At 38.3% G+C, this 23,292-nt stretch overlaps 1 protein-coding gene across 3 annotated transcripts; it reads right to left on the bottom strand.

Annotated features, from left to right (window-relative positions):
- Positions 1-8,383: 8,383 nt before the first annotated feature.
- On the bottom strand, positions 8,384-21,853 carry LOC147865088 (uncharacterized). 3 transcript variants are annotated; one of them, XM_087317829.1, is made up of 5 exons: positions 21,705-21,853; positions 21,495-21,612; positions 11,446-11,778; positions 9,836-11,268; positions 8,384-9,749 (listed from the first exon to the last, which is right to left on the bottom strand). In XM_087317829.1, exons 2-5 carry the CDS (start codon positions 21,552-21,554, stop codon positions 8,501-8,503), a joined length of 3,075 nt encoding a protein of 1,024 aa, XP_087173955.1. In that variant the 5' UTR covers positions 21,555-21,612; positions 21,705-21,853; the 3' UTR covers positions 8,384-8,500. The 3 variants fall into 3 exon arrangements, with proteins under 3 accessions (XP_087173955.1, XP_087173956.1, XP_087173954.1); XM_087317830.1 differs by having other exon boundaries at positions 21,507-21,612; XM_087317828.1 differs by having other exon boundaries at positions 21,495-21,847.
- Positions 21,854-23,292: the final 1,439 nt, after the last annotated feature.

Here is a 23,292-nt window from a genome sequence, read left to right as displayed (position 1 = left end):
CGTACCAACATAGTTTTGGTAAATGAGGACGAAATAAGGACCCTTGACATATATGTTCTTTTAAAAAAAAACATATATGATCAATTGCCTCGCATATCTCTTATACGCATCAAACATTAAGCATTCGAGAAGAGCAACTTACTTGGTTGGCTCAAGTGTTTAATGTATTTGTTCTCGAGGTCTCGAGTTCAAATATGACCAAGACCATACAACATCCTTGATACATATGACTATAACACATGTTTAGACTTAAGGTCTAAGTGCACCTCGGGGTCCTCGTAATAGGACTTAAAGAGCCGAAACCACATATGTGGGCACCGAAACATAGTTTATTATTAACATTTTTTTCGTGTATAAACAATTCATGACGCGAACATACATGGTTGAGCCTCGGGGAGCCACCATGAAAAAATCGATATAGAGATCAGGGAAAGACATTTATTTGTCACCCCCATGGTTTTTAAAACACCTTTGTGTTACCATAGTAACCTGATCTTGAACCTCATCTCATACATCTAGAGGGGTATTGACGTGAGATAATGATATCGATTAATGCTCGCCCATGATATGTTTACATCACGACATGATGTTATGACTATATCTCTAACCTTGTCCTATTTCTTTTCCAGAAATAATCTTTAATGGCTCAAATTAACGACCCCATGTCATCCGCTCAAGCGGAAGGAACTCAAGGGAATGCTCCTGGACAAATGTCCACTGAGATGTATTTGGCACAAATAACCCAATACCTTAGTTTCACTACTCAACAGATGACCGAACTTCGGCAATCTCAGAGTGCTCTTGAGGCACGTGTCATTAGTCTACAACGTGAGACTAATAGACCTGATGAGCGACAAGGTGAACCATCATTTGTCGTTAAGCCATTTACGGGAGACAAAAAGGAAAGAACCGAAGAAGCAATCTGCACATGGCTGGGACAATGGGAGTCTCATTTTGAGCTCTATCCCACGCCAGATAATACGAAGATTGCATATGTCGGCCGAGAACTCGGGGGTAAGGCCGCCGCCTGGTGGCGTGGGCTCCGTACTATGGGGAAATTGCCCGATACCTGGACAGATTTTGTCACGGTTTTTAAGGGCCAATTTCTGCAACCTCCCTCTCGAACCGAGGCAGCACAAGCTTTAATGAACCTCTCTAGCAGGAAATTTTCCTCGCTAGAAGACTATGTTCACCATGCTAGAACCCAAATCCAAAAATCGGGTCTAGAAGGGGACAATTGGTTGATAGCTTGTTTTGTCAATGGCATCCCCAATTCGGACTATCATTGGATAGTGTACGATAAGGATCCAAAATCCTTCGAAGAGGCCGTTGAAATAGTTCTTCGCTATCAACGCACTTCGAAGAAGGACCATAACAAACCCAACGAAGCGCCCGGGACTAAGCAGTCACAATTTGTTGGGAAACGCAAGACACCCAACGAATTCCTGGATCGCGATTGTAAGCGACAACATCCTTTTTGTGTATTCTGCAAAAAGAAGGGTCATACAAAAGATCAATGTCAAAAGCTCCAACGGAAAGAGCACGACAACAAAGCTAAAGTTGTAGACCATAAAGGTCAGATTCCTAATCTCCTTCAGGTCTATACACATCATTTAAGTAATTGTCAATGTTCTTTCCCTCACTATGTATTGGGTCCCAATGATTTACTACGTGCAAACGGGTATATCAATGGATCTCCCGTACAATTTTTATTTGATTCGGGAAGCTCACACAATTTTGTGAATGATCGTTTGGTTCAGATATGGGGAATCCAACCCACCGTAAGTTATCACACCTACACGGTGCACTTGGTTGATGGAAGAGTACAATACATCAACGGGGCGATTCATTCATTAGGAATTTCTATTGATACTTATATAGAGGAAGTAGACTTCCATGTAATGAATCTTTGTACCACCGATGTAATACTAGGTTATCCCTGGTTTTATAATAAAAACTCTTCTTTATTTATTGATTGGGTTCGCCATTCCATTTCTTTTGTACTGAACGATTGTACGCAATTTATTCAATGTGTAAAAAAACAATCCCTCTCGATTGTTTCCTCGTGTCCATCAATATCCGAGTTGTCTTGCTCTACGTTATTTTATTGTGTACTTGATCCGGACATTCACGTTTACAATATCGATAATGTCCCAGTTCAATTAACATATTTTGAACAACAACAACTTGATGAAATCTTAAATGATTTTCATGATGTTTTTCCAAGTTAACTACCTAATGGGTTACCTCCTAAACGTAATATAGACCATCGTATAGATATTGTACCTGGTGTTGCACCAATAAGTATACCTCCGTATCGCTTAAGTTGATCCGAAGAAGATGAGGTATCTAAGCAACTCAAGGACTTTTTATGAATGGGTTATATACGTTATAGTAAATCTCCATGGGGTGCACCAGTTCTCTTGGTTAAAAAGAAAGAGGGCAGATGGCGTATGTGTATTAATTACCGACGCTTGAATAAAGTGACGATCAAGAATTCGTACCCATTGCCCCGGGCTGACGATCTAATTGACCGTCTCCAAGGAGCTCGGTATTTTACAAAACTTGATCTCCGTACTAGCTACCATCAAATACGAATAAGTGAGGACGATGTTCCTAAAACGGCATTTCGTACGCGCTATGGCCATTACGAGTTTTTGGTTATGCCTTTTGGTTTGACCAATGCTCCGGCTACTTTTCAACAAGAAATGAATGACATTTTCCGAGAACAACTTGGAAAATTTGTCGTTATTTTCTTGGATGATATTTTAGTTTATAGCCGTACATTACAAGAACATGCTAGACATGTCCGCTTTGTTTTACAAACATTGCGTGACAAACAGTTTTATGCGAAGATCTCAAAATGTGAGTTCTTCAAGAAATCAATCACTTATCTAGGACATCTCATAACCGAACGAGGAGTTGAAATTGATCCTTCTCGCATTGAGAAAATCAAGCTTTGGCCCACTCTTCGGAATATTCGAGAAGTTCGATCATTCCTTGGTTTTGTCGGGTTTTTGCGAAAGTCTCTTCGTAATTACTCCCAATTGACGACGCCGTTTACTGATCTTTTAAAAGGTGAAACGCATAAGTCTACAAAACCTATTGTGTGGAATGGTACACTAGACCTCGCCTTTAAGGAACTCAAGGACCTGGTTTGCAAGGCTCCTTCACTTCTTTTACCTAATCCTTCAAAACCTTTTGAGGTTGAAACCGATGCAAGCAATTATGCTATAGGTGTTGTCTTATATCAAGATGGTAAACCAATAGCGTTCGAGAGTAAGAAACTTGATTCTGCTCAATGTCGGTATACCGTTCAAGAAAAGGAATTATTTGCAGTTATACATGCGCTCAAAACATGGCGCCATTATCTTTATGGAAATCACTTTGTGGTAACTACGGACCATGAGTCCTTGAAATATTTTTGTGACCAACAAGACCTGAAAGGTCGTAAGGTACGATGGGCTGATCTCATCCAGGACTTTGATTTTTCCATACAATATCGTAAAGGTTCCATGAACACTGTCGCTGATGCACTAAGTCGCATCCGTGAAGTTAACACGCTTACCTTCACTGAAATATCATCAGATCTTTATGATCACCTTCGAGGAAAGTATCCTGATGACAGTTATTTCGCAAAATACTAGGCAAGAGTTGAGTCTGGAACAGACACCACCACATCCTTGAAGGAATACTTCCACATTGCTAACGGTTTGCTCTACCGTAATGGGAAGGTTTGTGTTCCAGATTTACCCGAGGTCAAAAAGAGGATTCTTTTTGAATGCCATGATGCACCCTCAGCAGGGCACCCTGGAATACATCGTACACTCGTTCTCATCTCCACTCAATTTTATTGGCCTAAGATGCGTCCTGACATACATAGTTATGTGACTAAATGTCACCAGTGTCAGGTTAACAAAGTCGAGCGACTTAAAGCCGCAGGACTTTTACATCCCTTGGACATTCCCAATAATAAGTGGGAAAGTATATCCATGGATTTTATTGTTAGCCTTCCTCGCACCCAAAAAGATCATGATGCCATCTGGGTTGTCGTTGATCGACTAACTAAAATGGCCAGATTTATTGCTACTAAAACCACGGTAACAGCTCCTGAATTGGCTTACCAATTCGTGGACGAATTGTTTCGTTTTTATGGGTTACCGATGGATATCGTGAGTGATCGAGATCCAAAGTTTACTAGTGACTTCTGGACACAAGTCTTTAAGAAGTTAGAAACTACGTTGAGCATGAGCTCCACGGATCATCCTCAATCCGATGGACAGACAGAACGAGTAAATCAAATTATTGAGGACATGCTTCGAGCATACGTTGGTGCAAAACCAACAAAATGGGAACGTTATCTCCCAATTTTGGAGTTTGCTTATAACAGCTCCAAGCATACGTCGACGGGATATAGTCCTTTTATGTTGATGTATGGTTTTCAGCCACGAGCCCCGATTGATGTTAATATACATCATGATGAGTTGCGAAGTACGCAAAACTTTCTTCGGGATATGCAAGATATGTTGCATATTGCACGAGATAATATAAAAACAGCTCAAGATAGAGCGCGTTTTTATGCTGATCATCATAGGCAACCTCGTGTATTCAACCCTGGACAGAAGGTATTTTTACGTGTACCTCACAATTCTAAGACATTGTCTACGGGTAAGTGCGCTAAGTTAGCCCCACGGTTTTGTGGACCTTTTACAGTCCTCAAACGCATTGGGTCATCAGCCTATCGTCTCGCTCTTCCCGATGGTGTCGGAATTCATCCAGTCTTTCATGTGAGTCGTCTAAAAGAACTTCTAGGTTCTGGCGACAATACAGTTACGACTGAAACTCTGGTTACTTCTGAAGAATTATCTTCTAAACCACATGTACCAGAAAGAATTCTCGATGTTAAAACAAAAAAATTACGTACTAAAGAAATCCGAGAATTTAAAATAAAATGGATGGATAAATCAATAAAAGATGCCACATGGGAACGCGAAAATACTCTTAGAACTAACTTCCCTAACTTTCCATTGCAAGAGTGCAATGTTTTAAAGAGGGGGATTATGTTACGGGCATGACCATATAATATCCCGTGGTAAGAATTTACCGTAGTATTCTATACACGTGGATAAGTGTGAGGGTTAAATGAGAGTGTAAAGAAGGGGAGGATTACTTTTAATCCTCGGGATTGAGACAACCCATTAGGTCAAGTGTGAACTTGCTTGGGGGCCTTGGGTATCGCTATAAATAAGAGGCCTAGCTACCCTCATTTGATCATCTTTTGACTACATCGAGACTTTGCTCGTGTGGTGGGTCAACTCTTGTAGCGAGTGCGCCAGCACCAAGTACGACTCGACGCCACGGCGGTGGTATGGGACGCCGATCGAGGTTCGAGTCCGTCTCGATCCCTTTGCTCGAGGGTGGTCGGGTTGATCGGCACCCTTCTTTCTCTTTCTCCTTTCTATCTATCATTACTTTATCCTTATCTTAAGCTTACTTTAGTACTTAGATCTATAATACGGAGAGACCAATTTCCCAACACTTTGAAACCCGACATCCGAGGGCGTTTGGTTCTTGTTTGGTTTTCTGCTTCATCAAGGAAAAGGCTGAGTGGTGCAGGTGTGTCGACATTCGTTGTCTCCCCCTGTTCCTGAAAAACTTCCTTTCTTACATGTTAATGAACATTAGCAACATTATTTTCAGCATTTTGTAACTTATTCTCTCTGTGTTGTTTTAGCTCTAGGATGTAACTTATTCTTTATATATAGAGTATCGAATAGTTTGGGGAGGGTAGGAGAGGAACTAAGTATGTCTTGGTATTTTGCCCTTATCTCGGCATAGGTGGGACACTTGCATGCAAAGTGGTACTCATTCTCTATCTCTATGTGGCATAACCTACATATCCTTTCCTCCCTAGGGACTCCATTAGTACGACCATTCTCAATCTCAAGTTGGTGAGATGATATTGTAAGTTGTCCAATGGCAACCCTTAGTGCATGTGGTAAGAATACATCTATTTTGGCCGCGTAATAAAACCTAACTTAGAGAAGTGCATGAAGTGTTCCTTATAGTACAATATTTTAGATGAGAGTGGTTCTAGTGGGGTGATCCATTTATACCGACTCTAGAGAGAGAGTCTTTGTCATTTAGTTGATTGTTAGACTCATCATCACCTTCATCATCTTCTTCAACATCCCATCAAGCTTGGCATGTCAAGCATCAAACACCAAATGTTGTTGAGAATTGTTAAAGCCTTTTAGCTACGAGAGCTTGATTAAAGATATCACTTGTCTGATTGTCTGAAGATCAATACCAATATGTTGGAGGTTGATGTCTCTTGGTATGATGCACCTTCGAGGTAATGGTAGAGCACCTTCATGTGCATAGTCCGAGCATGAAAGATCATATTCTATGCTAACTAGATGCTATTGGGGTTGTCACAATAATTGTGTATTGGTTCTTCAACTGCTTCGTTGAATCCTTCATCTCGAACTTGTAAGAGAGGAGCATCTTGACCTCGTTGAAGTTCGATTATGTATTCTCCACTAATGACCAAGTCATTGACATACAAGATAATAAATATCATGCTAGTTTTATAGTTTCGAATGTACAAGGAAATGTCATTTAACATTTAAAAATTGATTTGATGAAGATATTGTGTGATCTTTGAGTGCCAATCAAATTCACACAAGATTTTACAATGGGCGAACCCTTTTCCGTAGGGCAAGAGGAGCTACATTGATCCTCACGCTTACTCTATGTCTTGCTTGTTCCTCAACAAGATCCACACTTGCTTCTACATAAGCATATACTAGTCGACCACAATCGACCAGACACACAACCAGTGTCAACACGGGGCTTGATCAAGGCAAATAGTTTCCTTTGACATTGCAGACTTGCCATGCGCCAACGTGATTCAACTTCTTGTTGAAGTTTGGGCATTCAAATCCCAAACCCAACAATGGCCTTTTAAGGAAGAAAAATAGTATTCTCTCTTTTTATATGCAGTTGGCCTTTTTCTTTCCATAGGCCTCTAGTTTTGACAAAATGTATTTTAACCATTCATATTTACCATATGCTTTCTTAAAACATTACCTATGCAACTATTTTCCCCTAGTCATTCACTAACACTTAACCCTTTTGTTACTAATGTCTAGCTCTTACTATTTGAGCTATAATTTGTCGTTAATTCAATATTGTTCTTCCCCCCCCTTTTTTATTGATGATCGTTTCAACCATAATCTTGACCCCTCTAAAACTTCTTTTTCACACTTTTCTTCCTTTGGACATGCCACATTGCATCATGACACCCACCATTCTAAAATAGTTCTTCTCTTGCGCGTCTTTGTCTCATCCTTTGGGCTCTAAATCATCTTGCTGGAGGATGAGGAAGAAGCGGTGGAGTTGTTTGTACATGTAGAGAAAAATACACATCAGAGTGATAAAGGGTGATAGAGAAAAGAAAAGAGAAGAGAAGAACGGAGAAGAGAACACTAAAATTTACTAATATAATCAGAATAGTAACTCCTTAAATCCTAAACACAACTACATACTAAATAACTAATATCATCCTAATCCATAATATTCACTCTTTGTTCTCCTTCCTCTATCATGAACATCCTCCTACTAAGACTCTTCTTGTCTCACTCCTAAATTCAATTCTTCTTCTTCCTCCTTTCCATGGCTAAGAATTCCCTCCCATTTTATATGTATTTGGTTGTGTTATTCATAAGCTATTCTTGCTTCCTCATAGTTAGCACACAAATTGAACAATGCATTCATATCTATTGCTATGTCTTTGCCAAAAAATTATCCAAAGCATATATCCAAGCTTATGTGTAATCAAGCAAAATATTTCTTTGCTACAAATATTGCATAATAGACCAAATCACTAAGCTTCGCACCAAAACAACACCATAGATACAAGGTAGCTAGATAATCAAAACCATTGAGAATTTGAGATTCTGATTTTGTCATTTTCTTGCTTTAATCATATCCAGAGGTTATATATAGTGTTGCTTGAAATTTGTGACCAAGAAGGTTGATTCAGACTGTTGGCAGTTTGACACTACCAAAGCTCAAAAGCTTATATTATCAAAACTTTGAATTCTGATTGTCAACAGTACTAGGTGGATACTGGATCAAAGTAGTTTTTGAGAAATGCACTGGTTATGATCACCATGTCACATATGCTTGATTATATGGAATGTCCTCAGTGTGAAGCATTGATTTGTAGACTCGTAATGGCATATAACATGTTCAAACTGCAGGTTGTCACTTTACCACATTGGTTGGTTGTGGTTACGGTCAGAGATGAGAAAGCTTGTGAACATTAAAATCAAGGCTGTATTCTAGAGCTTATGTCATTAGTTAACATAGAAACAAATGACCAAACGCAAATTCTAAACGATGTTATACATGCTGAAAGCTGTGTACACATGCCCTGGAGACATGGCCAATTTCTCTAAGCCTAACCAGCGCAAAATCAAGACGTGACAACAGTCTAAAGTTTTGTTTGCTTTTGTAACTGCTGGAGTAATGCCGCAGCAAGCTCCAGAGTTGCTTGAAACTTTTTCTGACCTTCATTCGATTCAGTTTGTTCCTGATTCTCAACGATTTGGAGCATCTGTTGTTCAGTTTGTTTTTCTCTACCCAGAGGGAGGGAGGGAGGTTGTACACTAAATAATGAAGGTGGTGGTGGTGGTGGCACAGGTAGTTGTAGATTGCCAGCTGGCGGCACTGGTTTCAAACCATAGTTAGATGATGCTTCCCAAGGCCCTTGATTGGCATCATAGCTAAGATTGTGTGAAGGAGGCAGTTGTGAATTATAGGTGAATTGTTGCGATTGGGCCAACGACAATATTGGCTGCAGAGTTGAGGTAGCCTTCGTAGGTTGCACTATAGATTCCACCATAGAAGACTGGTTATGGAAAGGTGCACAAACTGATATATTTCGGCTATCGATAGTGACTCGCGTTTGGCTGTAGCTGAGATCAGGTCGGGATTGTTCCTCACTGGAAATGAATGTCTCAGACTGCAATGTATGGTTTGAAATATCCTTGTGCGATTGCATCTTAATTTGAGGAAAATTTACCTTATCACTAACATGTAGATCTTGTTGCATGGGACTGTTTCCCCAATTCTTATATGCCATCCTGTTACTGTCTAGAATGAGGTTTCCCTGCATTGAATATGGCATCCTGTTACTATCTGACACAGGACCATGAAACAAAACCCTGTTATCGATTGATTTTCCATGAGAATGAGAGCCAATCAAGTTCTTATTTAGACCAACACTCTTATCGGGATCCGAAATGCAAGGTATGTTAAAGAAAGGATGTTCGGAAGTTGAGTTGGGATTAAGTTGCTGATAGCTTAACTCTTTCAAATCATCCAGTACAAGTGTTTTATCATGCTGTGAAAGCACTGTTTGACTTGACAAAGGCTGAGGGACGTCAGAGAGGAACTGCTGCTGTCCTAACACTACTCCCAAAATATTGTTACTCTTAGGAACTTTCAGAAATTCCTCTATAAAATCAGATGGAGGGACTAAAAATAGGGTGTGCTCATCTGAAAGCTTACACACAGCTGCTCGCTTTTTGTCAGCTAAGAAAGCCATCAGTTCCTGGTATGGTTTTACATCTGTCACTCCTTGCGGCATAAATAAGACAACTGCAAAGCTTTTAACCTGCATGATGTATTGAGCAAGCATATCCAGGCTTGTTCTTGCAGTACAGTTCAAGATATCAGGGCTGCATAGTCAGTTGAGCCAACCAATAGTCAAGAAGTGTAAGCACCCAAACAAATGAGCAGAATATGACAGAATAAGCATACTTACAATTTAACATCAATCTCTTTTGTCGCAGGGAAGCATCGACAATGGCAAACTACTGTACCACCCTTCGCAATGGTACCTTCCCATCGGAATAATTCTTTGGGTGGTGGCTGAATATCTTTGGATAATGGATGAAAGGGGGCCACTGGAAGTCTTTCCTCATCAAGAGACACCATCTTTTGGTCTGGATTTGAGAGAGGGAATGGCATCTTCAGTAGTAAATCCCTGTTGCCTACCTCTTCATGATTCTCCTTAGAACCTGAAGCTATTGTTGCATCTTCGTGTTTAGGCAGTATAGCCATGTGTACATCAGCACATCCCCAATGTAACTGACTATTGTTACATTCATCGTCGTGCGTACATTTACTATCCCATAGGGAATGCATCCCATTATTTGCTTCCCAAAGACCGATATCATCTACCTCTTTCTGACTAGGTTGGTTATTGTCTAGCCTTTGTCGTTTAAGTTCAGTATACCCAAGTTTTGAAGTTGGTCCACCATCAGAATAATCACTGCCACCCCTGTGCCTTTTTTGCTCAGTAGTGCAGACCTGTACCTCAGACCATTCATGAACTGTAACTTTATTAATCTGTTGGCTATCTCTTTTCGACATCTCTGTGTTTACCAGATTGGTGTTTAACCTCCATCCATTATTTGAAGCGTCACTTATATACACTTTGCTCTTAGGACCACCTCTAGAGAACATTGTTTCATTCATTACAATCCCTGACCTAGAGCTGCTGTAGGGACTACCAGGCATCTTTGAGTTAAGTCCAATATATTTATTTCGCAAACTTGACGGATTTCCAGTTTCTGGTATTGATGTGATAGTGTCCCTTTTCTCAGTGGAAGGATGGGCAAACTCTTTCATTCCCACCTCCCCTTTCCCAGTTGAAGATTCTGGAAGAGTATGTCTGACTGCAACATTTTCAACTTCTGTAGACAAACTTGAAAATACTTTGCTTGATCCCTGACTATGATCAACTGGACCCACTTCACTTTTTGCAAAACTGATGCTTACACGAGGATCATCGAAAAGTTTTCCCTGAAGTGCATCTTTAGCCCGAGAAGCAGATTTCACATTCTGGAACCTCACAAATGCATATGTTCGCCCTGGAAAAGTGGTAATTTTTTCAACTCCCCCAAAGGGTGCAAAAAGTTTGTGAAGCTTCCTCTCGTCAATCCTAAGGTGAAGGGGAAAGCCTATCCATAACACTTCACTTGGATCTCCACTTCTGTTCCCTTTTGGTTTGTCCAGAGTTGGCTTACTTCCAGTATCCAAGCTAATGTTTGCTTGTGCATCTTTCATCTGTGATGCTTTACCATCTTCCAATCCTTTCTCTTTTATCATAGTCTTATCATCTTTTGGACTTCTAACATGAAACAGAGCCTGTTTATCCTGATTCACTTGATATTGGTTGTTGAATTTGCCATCCTGCAGTATATCAAGTGGTGAAGGCCTTAACAACAATGACAGAAATAGACGCACATTATTAGCTGTAGGAAACAACAAAAGTGATTGGAAAACGAAATAACACCAAAGTAAACACACAGCATTGTATTCAGAAAAAACTGCCTCAAGAGAAATCAATGCTTGAAAGTTGATGCTTACTCCTTTTACAAACTCGATCCTGATTGCAAGCCCTCCCAATACTGTACCATGAAGTCCTTTTTTTGCATACATTGCATCTTCTACAGTATTTAGGGTCACAAAAGCATAATTTTTTGATGAGTAAAGCCTGAGAGATTCAATGTCCCCAAACCTTGAGAATTGCTCAGCAAGTGTCATTTCTGTTACATTAGAGGAGACATTCCCCACCCACAAATGTTGAGATGGCAAAGCTTCGTCAAGGTGTTTCCGAATTGGAACTATTTGAGATTCATGTTCTTTGTCTTTATATTTTAAACCATGCCTGCTTGATCCATCATATACTGGGAGCCTTCCCTGTTCCAAGGTAGCCATGGTTAATCCATGATCTCTCTCTCCGGCTTACACAAATTAGAGCAACAGGGACATTTATGAAAATGTTGTATACAGCATTTAGAAATATTTGAGATCAGAGACAAGGAAAACAATTAAATAATATATACATAGCACATCGTTAAAAATCTACTTTTTTAACTTAACAATGTTTTCCAAGGGCAGTACTGCCTCACAAAAGACTACTCCCAAACATCATTTCACCATTTTTGTTCCCCTGGCTGTTTTGTGCTACTATGACTACTAGAGATACGAAAAGGATACATAGCTTTGACTCAAGCTAAAATAATGTAGTTGGCATAAATGCTCTCTTCTATGAACTTCTTTTATATCACTGATAATATGTTCAATTAACAAAGGAGTCCTTCTGTACAACATGCATGTAAGCGAAATATACTAGACTCTGATACATGCCAGACAACCAAATTTCAGCACATAACCCTTGTTGAAATGCTGTTCCTGCAAAATTATCTCTTTTAGACCTGTCCTGCTTTTTTCGTGCCATAGTTTTTTCCAAATGTTTTCTTTACTAATTTTAACTCAACTTGGAAATTACATGGAAACATAAATAAAATATCCCTGCAATTTTGGTTATTCAATCAACACAATAAAGTTAAATAGAGTACAATGTTCATTCCACAGCATTTTTTGTATCACTGAAAATGTTACCAAGTCTTAATGACATTATTTACTCTTGTATATGTCCTACGTTGTGGGATAAAATACTTCTGTTCTAGTTTATAGATCTTGCAAATTGGTACAAACATGGAGAGGTTTTGAAAATAATCTTAGATTTGGTAGAAAACCCAGCATTTGAATGCTATATGGAATATCTTGTACAAAACCTGCTAGACAAAATAGCAAGCTCAATTTCATGTACTTTTTGCTAACTGACACAAGTTGCTTTCAATATAGCAAGCTCAATTTCCTCAAATAATCATTCTTTTAGAGTGTCATAAGCTCAATATCCGATTCCTTTCATGTACTTTTTGCTAATTTACATGTTGGTTTCAATATACCAAATTCAATTCCTCAAATAAGCATTCGTTTAGAGTGTCATTGCTTCCGAGGTATCCCTCCAAATGCCTAAATTGCATAAATAGGTAGGTTACTATGATTCAATTTATATAGATTAAATCACTACATTCCTGGTTCATATTAAATGTCCGAATATCATTGTTCTAATCTCTTCTAAGTTATGTCGCTTATACTTTATGTATTTTCGAGTTGTTGAATAAAAACGTATTAAGCAAACTAAATGCACCTCAAGAGAGTTTTTTCAAGTGGCAATAGATAAAAAGCTTTTGGCAGAATATTTAGAGAATATAAATTATGTTTCGAGGTGGCAAGGCTGCAAATTAGGTCAAAGGGACAATTTGCAAACGTGGAGCATGATTATGTAGGCACAAAAATCCACGTTACAAGCTCTAGTTATATGAGCATCATAACCCCTAGGTTGGGTAACGGAGGTACATTTTCCAACGGTATCCTTAATTTAAATAGGTGTTTGTCAACGGTATCCTATATTCTGAGGTAGGTTACAATCGACAAAAGAAACTACAAGGATATGCTTTGCCCCTACCAATTCTAAGCCTGCATTGTGAAATATGGAGAAAGCTCTATTTTCTTTCAAATTTATGGACCCTGAAACAAAATTTTCAGAAATTAACTTTGCTGCTAAAAATCTCAAAACGACTATTTGTGATTTTTGTAATATTACAATTTGTATAGTGGTTAGCATATGACAGCAAGAATTTCTCGGAAATGATAAAAATCTTGCATACCAGAATTCACTCAGGTCTATCTTGTCTGTATTCTAGCAAGCCTTCATTAGGCTGCTGCAGATTCCAAAAGGTAATGGAACTTTCAATTGAGAGTCTGGAAAATCTTGGAATAAGATAATGTACAGAATCCCTGGGAGTACCATTTCTTGTGCAATTTCCAGGTAGAAAATCATTGTTGCTCCAACCTCTTCAAAGCGAGGATGATGATTGAATGTGATGACCCATTCTTTGGAGTTGTCTAGGGTTTGCAACAATACCGATTAACAAGCATAAACCATAGAGTGCTACAGAGCAACAATGCTGAACAAGGGGCAAATTTTGAGTGCTTTGATTTATCCAAATGCATTTGTAATTCATCTTTCTAACTTCTGTACCTCTAATTATTCTGTACAATGTGGGTAGTCATGGCAAATGGTGGAAAATGGCAAAGCTTGGAATAAAGATAATGTTCACTATGCCTGGGAGTACTACAGGGCAATAACATTGATGAAGAACCATTTACTGTGTGATTTCTTAGTAGAAAATTTTGTTTTTGGAGTGACTTTTTATATGAAAGTGGGCTTGGATCAGTCCCATGGGGCAAGGTACTCAAAACTGCCAATCATAAAAGGTCTTATGGTTGAGGTAAACAAGTCCCCTTTGATACAATTTTAGTTAGCTCAAACTTCTCAAATAGAAGTGCCAACCAAAAAAGAGAAACCATCTCTACTGTGTGGGGAGACCCCTGTTTTCTAACCAAACTCTTTTATGGAAGGGGCAAGAATCAACAGTCCCATGGGTCTTTGGATCTTGTCAAGAGATGATGAATGCAAAGATATTGCATATCACAAATTTGAGGATCATCAACAGAACCACACTCATAAAAAAACATTGATGCGGATGCATGAGTGGTATGCGAAAAAGGGTCAAGGGTCGAGCTTGAAAGAAACATAAATTAATGAAAATTTGTGGCATGAACTATAATGTGAACAGCACGGCACGTTTGTGCACATGATGAAGGTTGTGGAGCTGTTGGGGGAAAGATGCTGCTGAAAGAGAGGAAACTTTTGACAATAGGATATTTGGTTGAAGGTTTTGGAACAGAAAATTACATAAGACAGATTAAAACAGGATATATGGTATGAAGCTTTGGAGAAGAAAAAAACTCGTCCAGAGGTACAGATCGCATATATGGGCTGAGATGATGTGATACACCAGACATACACATCTGTGTCTTAAGTTACTTCTCCCTTGATGTTATTGAAACTCATATATTTTGGCGGGCTACAGTGAGTGCTTTAGTTTAGCATATGTGCAAGTAAGTCTTTGGTTCAGTTTAGTGGATAGAAAACTGCATCTTTTGACTATGAGCATCTGAATCATAAAATCAGTTTCAGGTCATTGCAGCAGATTATTCTTTCTTTAACATTTAAAAAGACCTCCAATGACTCGTGAATGATGAGATTCAAAAATACATCCTCATGTCATGTTTATGATCATCCTTGGAAAAGAATGTGCTGTGGAGAAGCTGTGGAGCCTCAGCTCAAGGTTGTGAATTTAAGTTAAGACGCGCAAAATAGGTCTCACGCTGCTGTATATACATACAGACCAAAAAAAGGGAACCATTTTTCTCATTATCCAACACAAAATTGTAATCATCCAATAAATTCAACCGCCTTGTACTGAAATCCAAAGTAAGGTTAATGCATCTCAAATGCCACCTAAGTGAACATTATATTTACTTTTCAACTGAAAAAGTGTCTATATAGACGCCTCATTTCCTTTTCAAGAGTATTTCCAAGATTAGGTCCCTTCTCTTTTCATGCCTCTTTTATAGCATAGCTAGGATCTCCTGGTCATCCAGTGAGAAAAGAAGGGAACTAAGAGTATTTCCAAGATTAGGTCCCTTCTCTTTTCATGCCTCTTTAATAGCATAGCTAGGATCTCCTGGTCATCCAGTGAGAAAAGAAGGGAATTAAGAGTATTCCAAGATTAGGTCCCTTCTCTTTTCATGCCTCTTTTATAGCATAGCTAGGATCTCCTGGTCATCCAGTGAGAAAAGAAAGGAACTAAGAGTATTTCCAAGATTAGGTCCCTTCTCTTTTCGTGCCTCTTTTATAGCATAGCTAGGACCTCCTAGTCATCTTGTGAGAAAAGACGGAACCTATGAGTATATTTCCAAGATTAGGTCCCTTCTCTTCTCACTGGATGACTAGGAGATCCTAACTATGCTATGATACAAATGAGAGCTATCCAAGAGTTACTCTAGGATGTTGCAAAATCCTGGAGTTGTATGGTGTATCTGGTAAGTAACAATCGGCAACAGTTTGAAACTGAACCATTTAAAAATGTTGAAACTTGAACCAAACCACGAAACCGTTAAAACCAAACCATTAAAACCGCGGTTTCATGATTCGGTTTCGGTTTTCAACTTAGGTCAAAATTCAATTTTAAAATTTTAAAAAATTTAAAATTTAAACTATTTCATTATTTTTAATTTTAATTTTTCAAGATTTTAAAGATTTTCCTAAAATGTGAGAATAAGGCTTGAAAATGAAAAGATTGTTTTAAAAAAATATTTAATTTAAAATTTTAGAAAAAAAAACCACTAGCCGCAGTTTCTAACAGTTGAAACCAAACCGAACCATTTAAACGGTTAAGCTGTTAAACCGCAGTTTCACGGTTCGGTTCAAACCGAACCATTGCCAACTGTTACTGGTAAGTTGTTTCGCAACCTTGTCAAGGTTTATGGACCATGTTTTCAGATATGAAGGAAATTTACCAAAATTGTGCACTAATCAGGAAGTAAATGCTTTACAACAGTAATGGATTGTATTGGATATTTCCTCCATATTTTGGCATTTGAAGTTCCCAAATTACAAGAGGATTTGAAAGCAAACTAAAAATGTTTGAGATCGAATTCAATGGTAAAAAAATTCTCTGGATTGTGATCTTTACGTTGTGCTGGCCTTTTGACTTCAACCAACAGATAGATAATCCATAACAAATTTGAATATCTTCTTTGGTAACTAAGATTAATAAAGTCTAGCTAAGCTAGTCTGACTTTCCAGTACATTGACTTCACATTTAGGAACAAGTGTATTTATGGGGCAATGCCTTCATGATGCAATTTGCAGTTATTGCATGGCAAGCTACAACAGAAAGGTACAGAAAACATCAAATGGTTCGCAATCAGTTGGTATGGAAGAATATCAGGACATTTTGTTGAAAGTGGACCTGGTTAGCATCAGGAATCTGATTCAGCTGCTGATTCAAAACCATTTATTGCTGAAACAATGAAAACCTCTTCTGTATCTATGCAAAAAAGAGCATTAGAAGCCTACTTGTGAGGATAATTGGAAGCAAGTGGAGCAGCCATCACCATATATGCTTTTCTCTAATCTTAGTTTGCAAACATCTTCTGTGTCTAACAAATGGAAGCAATTTAGGTCTAGTTATGAGGCTCATTTGAAGCATGTTGACCAGTCATCATGAAACGTTTTTTAATAGCTAGCTAATAGGTGTCCAGAATGATAGATGCACAACATTAATTTATCGTCAGACAAAGTAATGCTCATGGGTAACATGCTTAATTGTCCGCTAAAATTTACAACCTCACCATATCCATAGGCATTCAGCATGTCTAACATATTTATAATGAATTTCCTTGTTTTGAAACTATGGCAAGTGATATTCCAGATAGTTACCAAATGCATCAATCAAATGGTTTTTGGGCTGCCATTTAAAAATATTCATCAATAAACAAGTTTCAGGCTGCTATGCAAGGATTCAAAACAATGCTTGGAAAATACATCTACACTGTTCTGCATAGTAACATCGACATACAATCAAGTTTGCAAGGTACATATATTTGACAGTGTGGAAAACGAAGCTACACTACTTTGTCTGAATGGAGATAAATTTGGAAACACTCTGGGGAGTGCTATGCTGAAATGGTGGCCAATTGTTTACCATTCTTCATACTTAAAGCCATCATTAATTGACGTCAAGATGCAATGTGAAATTCTTAAAGAGGTGGGCCAGGACTAAATGTTAGAGAATATAGACTGAGAATGTTGATTATTATTACAGCCAGCCCATGCTGTTTGAAATCACTGAGCTTGCAACTTATGCATTGATGGAATGGTATTTCTTAATAAATTGTTCAAAATGTCTGTATTAACTTTCTACAATCATATAATAAAACCAAAATAAAATATTATAGAATCTTCCAAAAGAACGAGCACTAGAAACACATTTGAAAGATTGGATATGTTTCTTAGGTTTCAATTATAAGAACTGATCTGTCCAGTCATGCTATAAACCATGGAAATAATTTAGCCATCTTCATTCAACTTGGTGTTCTCTTAAGTTTGCTTACCAGTGTCTCCAATTCAAGCCCAATCAGGTATGACAGTACAGTTAACTTACAACGCCAAAGAGCTGCTTGCTCTCACAACATGCACCTTATCAACCACAGATCCAATATAATCTATCAATGTCACATGTTTGAATCGCATTGAGTCATATTGTACTAGGGTAAGAGAGCACTTTACAGGTCATTAACAAAAGGAGCATTGGAGTTCAATCAACATCTTGTGAACTGCCGTGCTCTTTATCCTTAATGCTTTATATAAGCCCCATCTAATATCATCTTAGGAAAAGTAAATTGATGGACGAGAGAAAAGCTTAGCATAAATATGTATGTATATATATATACATATACAGATTTATGCTTTGGTGTGGCTAACTGAGAGTATATAAAAGCTGGGTGGCTAAGAAAGTATCTACGAGCTTAGAATCAATCCAACATATCTCATTTGCAGTGCAACAAGGCTTGTATTCCTGAAATAATGTTGCATAGTTCCTTACTATCACCTTCATCTTAAAATAAAGGGGCCAATGATGTCCCATATCTGAGCCTACATATTTTTCAGAAACAAGAATATTTCATGTTAAGTAATTTGGTGTTTTGGCTAGCACGCCACACAGGTATTCTTTAGGTTTAGATTCATGTCTGCACTATTATGCCATCCACTGTTAGGAATCATCTTATCTTTGGATTCGCTCATATCTTTGGATTATCATCCACTGTTCGGTTTGTTTTGGTGTACAGTTATGCCATCCACTGTTAGGAATCATCTTATCTTTGGATTCACTCATATATTCACCTCCACAAATCTACCTCTAAGGCGTTATTTGCTGCAGTACCATGAAAGCTGAAGATTGAGCCACGTTAATGTAAGTTGACTATCACTTGACACTTAATCACATAAGTACCATTAAATTTTGAGCATCAAAAGTAAAGTCTTGCAGCATAAACCTCATTGCCTCCAGAATATATTTACGAAAAACACAACTTACAACATCCCCCTCATTCACCTCCAGAACTGTGTTAGGTAGCTGGATTTGAGTGGTTAGATGGATCGTCGGCCCATAGACGGTTTATTCACATTCCTTTTAATCAGCTTCATGTTCTGTGGTTTTATTTCTTCAACTTTAAGGAGGATTTATACAGATATTGACCAATCAATCTCAAAACTGAATGCCTAGAATTTGTGGATGATTTTGAATTACTCAAGTATAACCATTCCCCCCTTTGAAAAATCCTGATCCTCTGGGTACTACTTCAGCCCCAACCATCCCCAAACTTCTAAGCTTACTTCAAGCTCAAGAGGACTTACATGAGTATTCAGACATGGAAATATAGGAAGTAAAAGACAAACCTATAGAGTTGAAAATAGAGGTGAAAACTAAATGAAAACATACAATGAAGAAATATAAGAGTAACAGTCACGCTTGGAGTAGGTAGCCCAAGAAGTGCCAGATCATCAACTTTCCCATCCATAGCCTAGGAAAATAATGTAGCATCTCCATTCAAATCATCAACACCAAAGAACAGGTATAGGCTAAAGGGATAAACGAGTTTCTACCACGTCCAGAGATGCAACAGATAGACTTTGCCATAATGAAGAATACCAAAAAACCGATACAAGAGAGGATCTCACCCGAAAAGAAAAAGAGACAACTCCTGCACACAAGTAATGAATATGATGGTTTTGTGGGGCTGCATGTGGAGATAACACCCTTTAGGATGTAGCCATGTTCTGGTAAATCTTCCACAATATGTTGCGAGTTCCAGTCCCTTTGTGGTTTGATGCATCAACACTTACAAGACATGATAAAATAAAAGTTGCTAACATGGATTTAGCAGAGATGGTGAGATGAAAAAGACATGATGCTGAATAGTGTGAGTTCCAGTCCCATTGTGGTTTGATGCATCAACACTTACAAGACATGATAAAAGTTGCTAACGAGCATTTAGCAGAGATAGTGAGGTGCAAAAGCCATGATGCTGAATATTGTGAGTTCCAGTCCCATTGTGGTTTGATGCATAAACACTAACAAGGCATGATAACAGTTGCTAATGAGCGGTTTGCTGAGATTGTGAGGTGAAAAAGGACATGATGCTGAATATTATTGGGATTAAACTCAGCTTTCGAATAACACCCTTCTGTGACAGAGTTAAAGGCAAGCTTGCACTTGCAAGAACACCACCAACAGTAAGGATCAGAAAAGATGGAAAATGCAAAACAGTCCATTTAACGTGTCACGAATATGTTGACTTTCAATGAAATACCTTTCACAAGGTTCTATAAATATGTTATGATTCACGATTTTCAGATCCAATTCCATTTTCGTTTGGTTACTACAGCAGCAATTAGCAGAGATCAATTTCCTAAAGCGTGCAAAATAAAAAGATATTCTGCTATGATGAAGAATAATTAAATACTTTGTTGCCTGTTTCTAGGTGAAACTATTTGGATGTAAAACATCTTGCATTTGTAGAAAGGGGAAATGTGGTAGTTTGCAACAAGGGCGAGGAATGGAAAGGATATTAAAATTCAAGATCTCTACATTCTTGACTAAAGCATAAATCCTGACTCTAAAGGCGGTTGTCTGATTAGAGTTGAAATGGAAGTTTGGATGTTATGCATCCTCTGAGATCTCTAAATCCTGATTCTAAATGTGGTTGTCTGGTTACAGTTGAAAGGAATTTTGGATATAATGCATCTTCTGTGGAAAGAAATATCAAAATTTGGAATGTGAAATCTTGGATAAAAAGGAAAAACAATATACGTAGCAGAAGGGAAATATGTTGGTAAAGAACATAATGTAATTAAAGATTTCTTCATTCTTAGTTGTAAAATTCCCGCTCCTGAATCAGTTACTAGCTCAAGTGCATATGTCAAGGCAGGCAATTCTTGGTGTGGCAACAAATTTTCAAAGCCATAATTGTTCCATATCAATTTCATCCATGATACATGTTCACATGCATGTTGTATTGCCAAAAAATTGCCAGTAAATGTAGAAGATGTTCACATGGATGTACAAGATGGTCACATAGTTGTGGGATACTGATGGCATAGATTTCAATAGCTGCTCAACCATCTGGATGTCCATGTGAAGATGTCTCATGTTAGGATTTTCTAGGGAAATGACATATATCATCATCTTTTTGGTTTCCTTGCTTGAAACTTCCACTCAGATGCTAGGAGTTTCCAAGGTGTAAATGTTGGTGAAAATGTTCCATATAAATTACCACAATTGATATTTTTGTGATGTATATATACCAAGATTGGGATTTTAATCATATATTTGATGCCTTACTATTTAGTAACATATTTTTCCAGGCCACACGAACAAACATTTGACACATATGTTGAAATATAAACTTTGGCAAACCTAATTTAGGTTTCCTTGTGAACTCTACCTTAGAAGATAGGGAAATCAAAGAAAATTAGTCACTGCTAGCAATAAGTTGAAGTGACAATCTGTGTAAGGTTAATCAAATTCCCAAAACTGAAACAAAGAAATGAGAATGCCACATCCACAAGAAAAAAAGAGAGAGTTTACAACTGAGCTAACCAGGGAGTCTGAATGTCTGTGCTTCCTTCCACTTTCTTGTATTCTCATCCTCGCCCAAAGAATGAAGAACTAATATGTTGAGATTCTTCAATAATATCTTCAGGATCTAGAAAAACCGATATCTTGAGGATCCGAGACAAATTGTTGGATGAGAAGCCAAAACTAAGACTCTCTTGAGAGCAAAAAAAGACACATTACAGGAAGAAGAAAAAGTTATTTTCTGCAAATTTCTGAAAGAAGGTTCGGCACGAAAGGAATTCTTGAGAGTGTTTAGAATCCTCTGAAGAAGACGAACAGAACAGAACGGCATGACAAGATGAATGAAAGAAAGAGAAACGTTTCCTTCAAAATGGAGAAGAACGAGAGAGAGAGAGAGAGAGAGAGAGAGAGAGACCGAAGTACCTTTTAACTTCAGTAAGAAACAGGACGCCCTAACGCTGACCTAAAGACGTCACTTCGTCGCAACAGAAGTTTGTCCGCCTTTCAGAAACACTGCGTACAAACCCTAAACCTCTCTCTTCTTCCTCTCGCCTCTGCCCTCTGCCTCTGCCTCTGCCTCTGTCTCTGTCTCTGTGTCTGTCTCTGTCTCAAAGGAATTACCCCAGAAAATGATATATAATTTATTATTAATATTACGCCGAATCCCCCCCTCCCCTCTATTCAGTTGGTTTGGTCTCTCCTCCCCCCATTCTTTTCTTTTTTTTCATAAATACATACATATGTATATATATATTTCCATACAACATAGTTGCAAATTGTCAAATCAATCTCCCTTTCATCCTACAGAGTTTGTTGTGGTACCCCACGAAGTCCATCAAACAAGAACCCATTTCTCATGGTCTAGTTAAACCACATTCCCCCAATAGCTAAGGTAATCAAACACCGCATGATATGATGGTGTTGCTAGAGCTTTGGCACCATCTATGAAAACATGGTCTAGTTAAACCACATTCCCCCAATACCTAAGGTAATCAAACACCACATGATATGATGGTGTGGGTAGAGCTTTAGCACCATCTATGAAAACCCACTCAAAAGGTAACAAAAAACATCATGTCATTGATGCCCAAATTTGTGATATAACCACCCAAATGGCTTTAGCAATCGGGCATGTAATGAACCTATGTATGCCATCTTCATCAACCAGTGTACAAAAAAAACATGTCTCATTCGAAATATATCTTCATTTTTGTAAAAGTTTATGTGTGGAAGCTTAAACAAGCAGTCGGCTCAATCGGCAAACAACAGATAGTTAGGTAAAACATAGAAAATGAGTGTAGGGGACAAATACACAGTGAGGGAGAGGGAGACTGAGTTAGCAAACAATGACCAAAAAATTCTATTACAAAACTCTTAGTACATACAATGTGCTCATAGAGCACTTTTTATACAAACCCCTAACAATGGGCTGGCACAAGTATTGACTAGTACTTTAATGCTCACTTATGAGCTCTGGCACTAACTTGCCTATAATATCCTATTACTAAAATAGGAAAGTAGGCCCATAATGGCTTCTTCAACTGGTCCAGCTTTCAGCTTCGTCAACTGACTCTCTTCAGTCGATTCGGCTCATGTCGAGCTTGTCACTCAACACTCCCCCTCAAGCTCAACTTGAGGTTCCTCCCGTCCACTTCATCCAGTTTGTTGAGAATCAAACTCAACTTCTCATAGAGATAGTGTTCACACTAGCCAGTGGACATCATACTAGGCTAGTTTTGTAATTAGTAGAAAGGGCACTTGCCCTAGACTAGTTGGTATTTAAACCAACTCCTTGTAACTTAGTTAC

This window comes from Azolla caroliniana, unplaced genomic scaffold (genome assembly GCF_043228905.1).
Source record: "Azolla caroliniana isolate FFs.n. ecotype wild unplaced genomic scaffold, voAzoCaro1.0.p SCAF_4, whole genome shotgun sequence".
Taxonomy (NCBI): Eukaryota; Viridiplantae; Streptophyta; class Polypodiopsida; order Salviniales; family Salviniaceae; genus Azolla; species Azolla caroliniana.
The sequence above is the reverse complement of the archived record's forward strand: the minus strand, read 5'-3'. Positions and strand labels throughout refer to the sequence as shown.

What these genes read in the sequence shown, in the direction of transcription:
- LOC147865088 (XM_087317829.1), bottom strand. Translation starts at nt 21,554, where the DNA reads ATGAGAATACAAGAAAGTGGAAGGAAGCACAGACATTCAGACTCCCTG. An exon ending in GGATCGAGTTTGTAAAAGGA is followed by an intron (nt 11,269 to 11,445) that starts GTAAGCATCAAC and finishes GATATACTGCAG; the next exon opens with GATGGCAAATTCAACAACCA. An exon ending in AAAGAGATTGATGTTAAATT is followed by an intron (nt 9,750 to 9,835) that starts GTAAGTATGCTT and finishes CTGACTATGCAG; the next exon opens with CCCTGATATCTTGAACTGTA.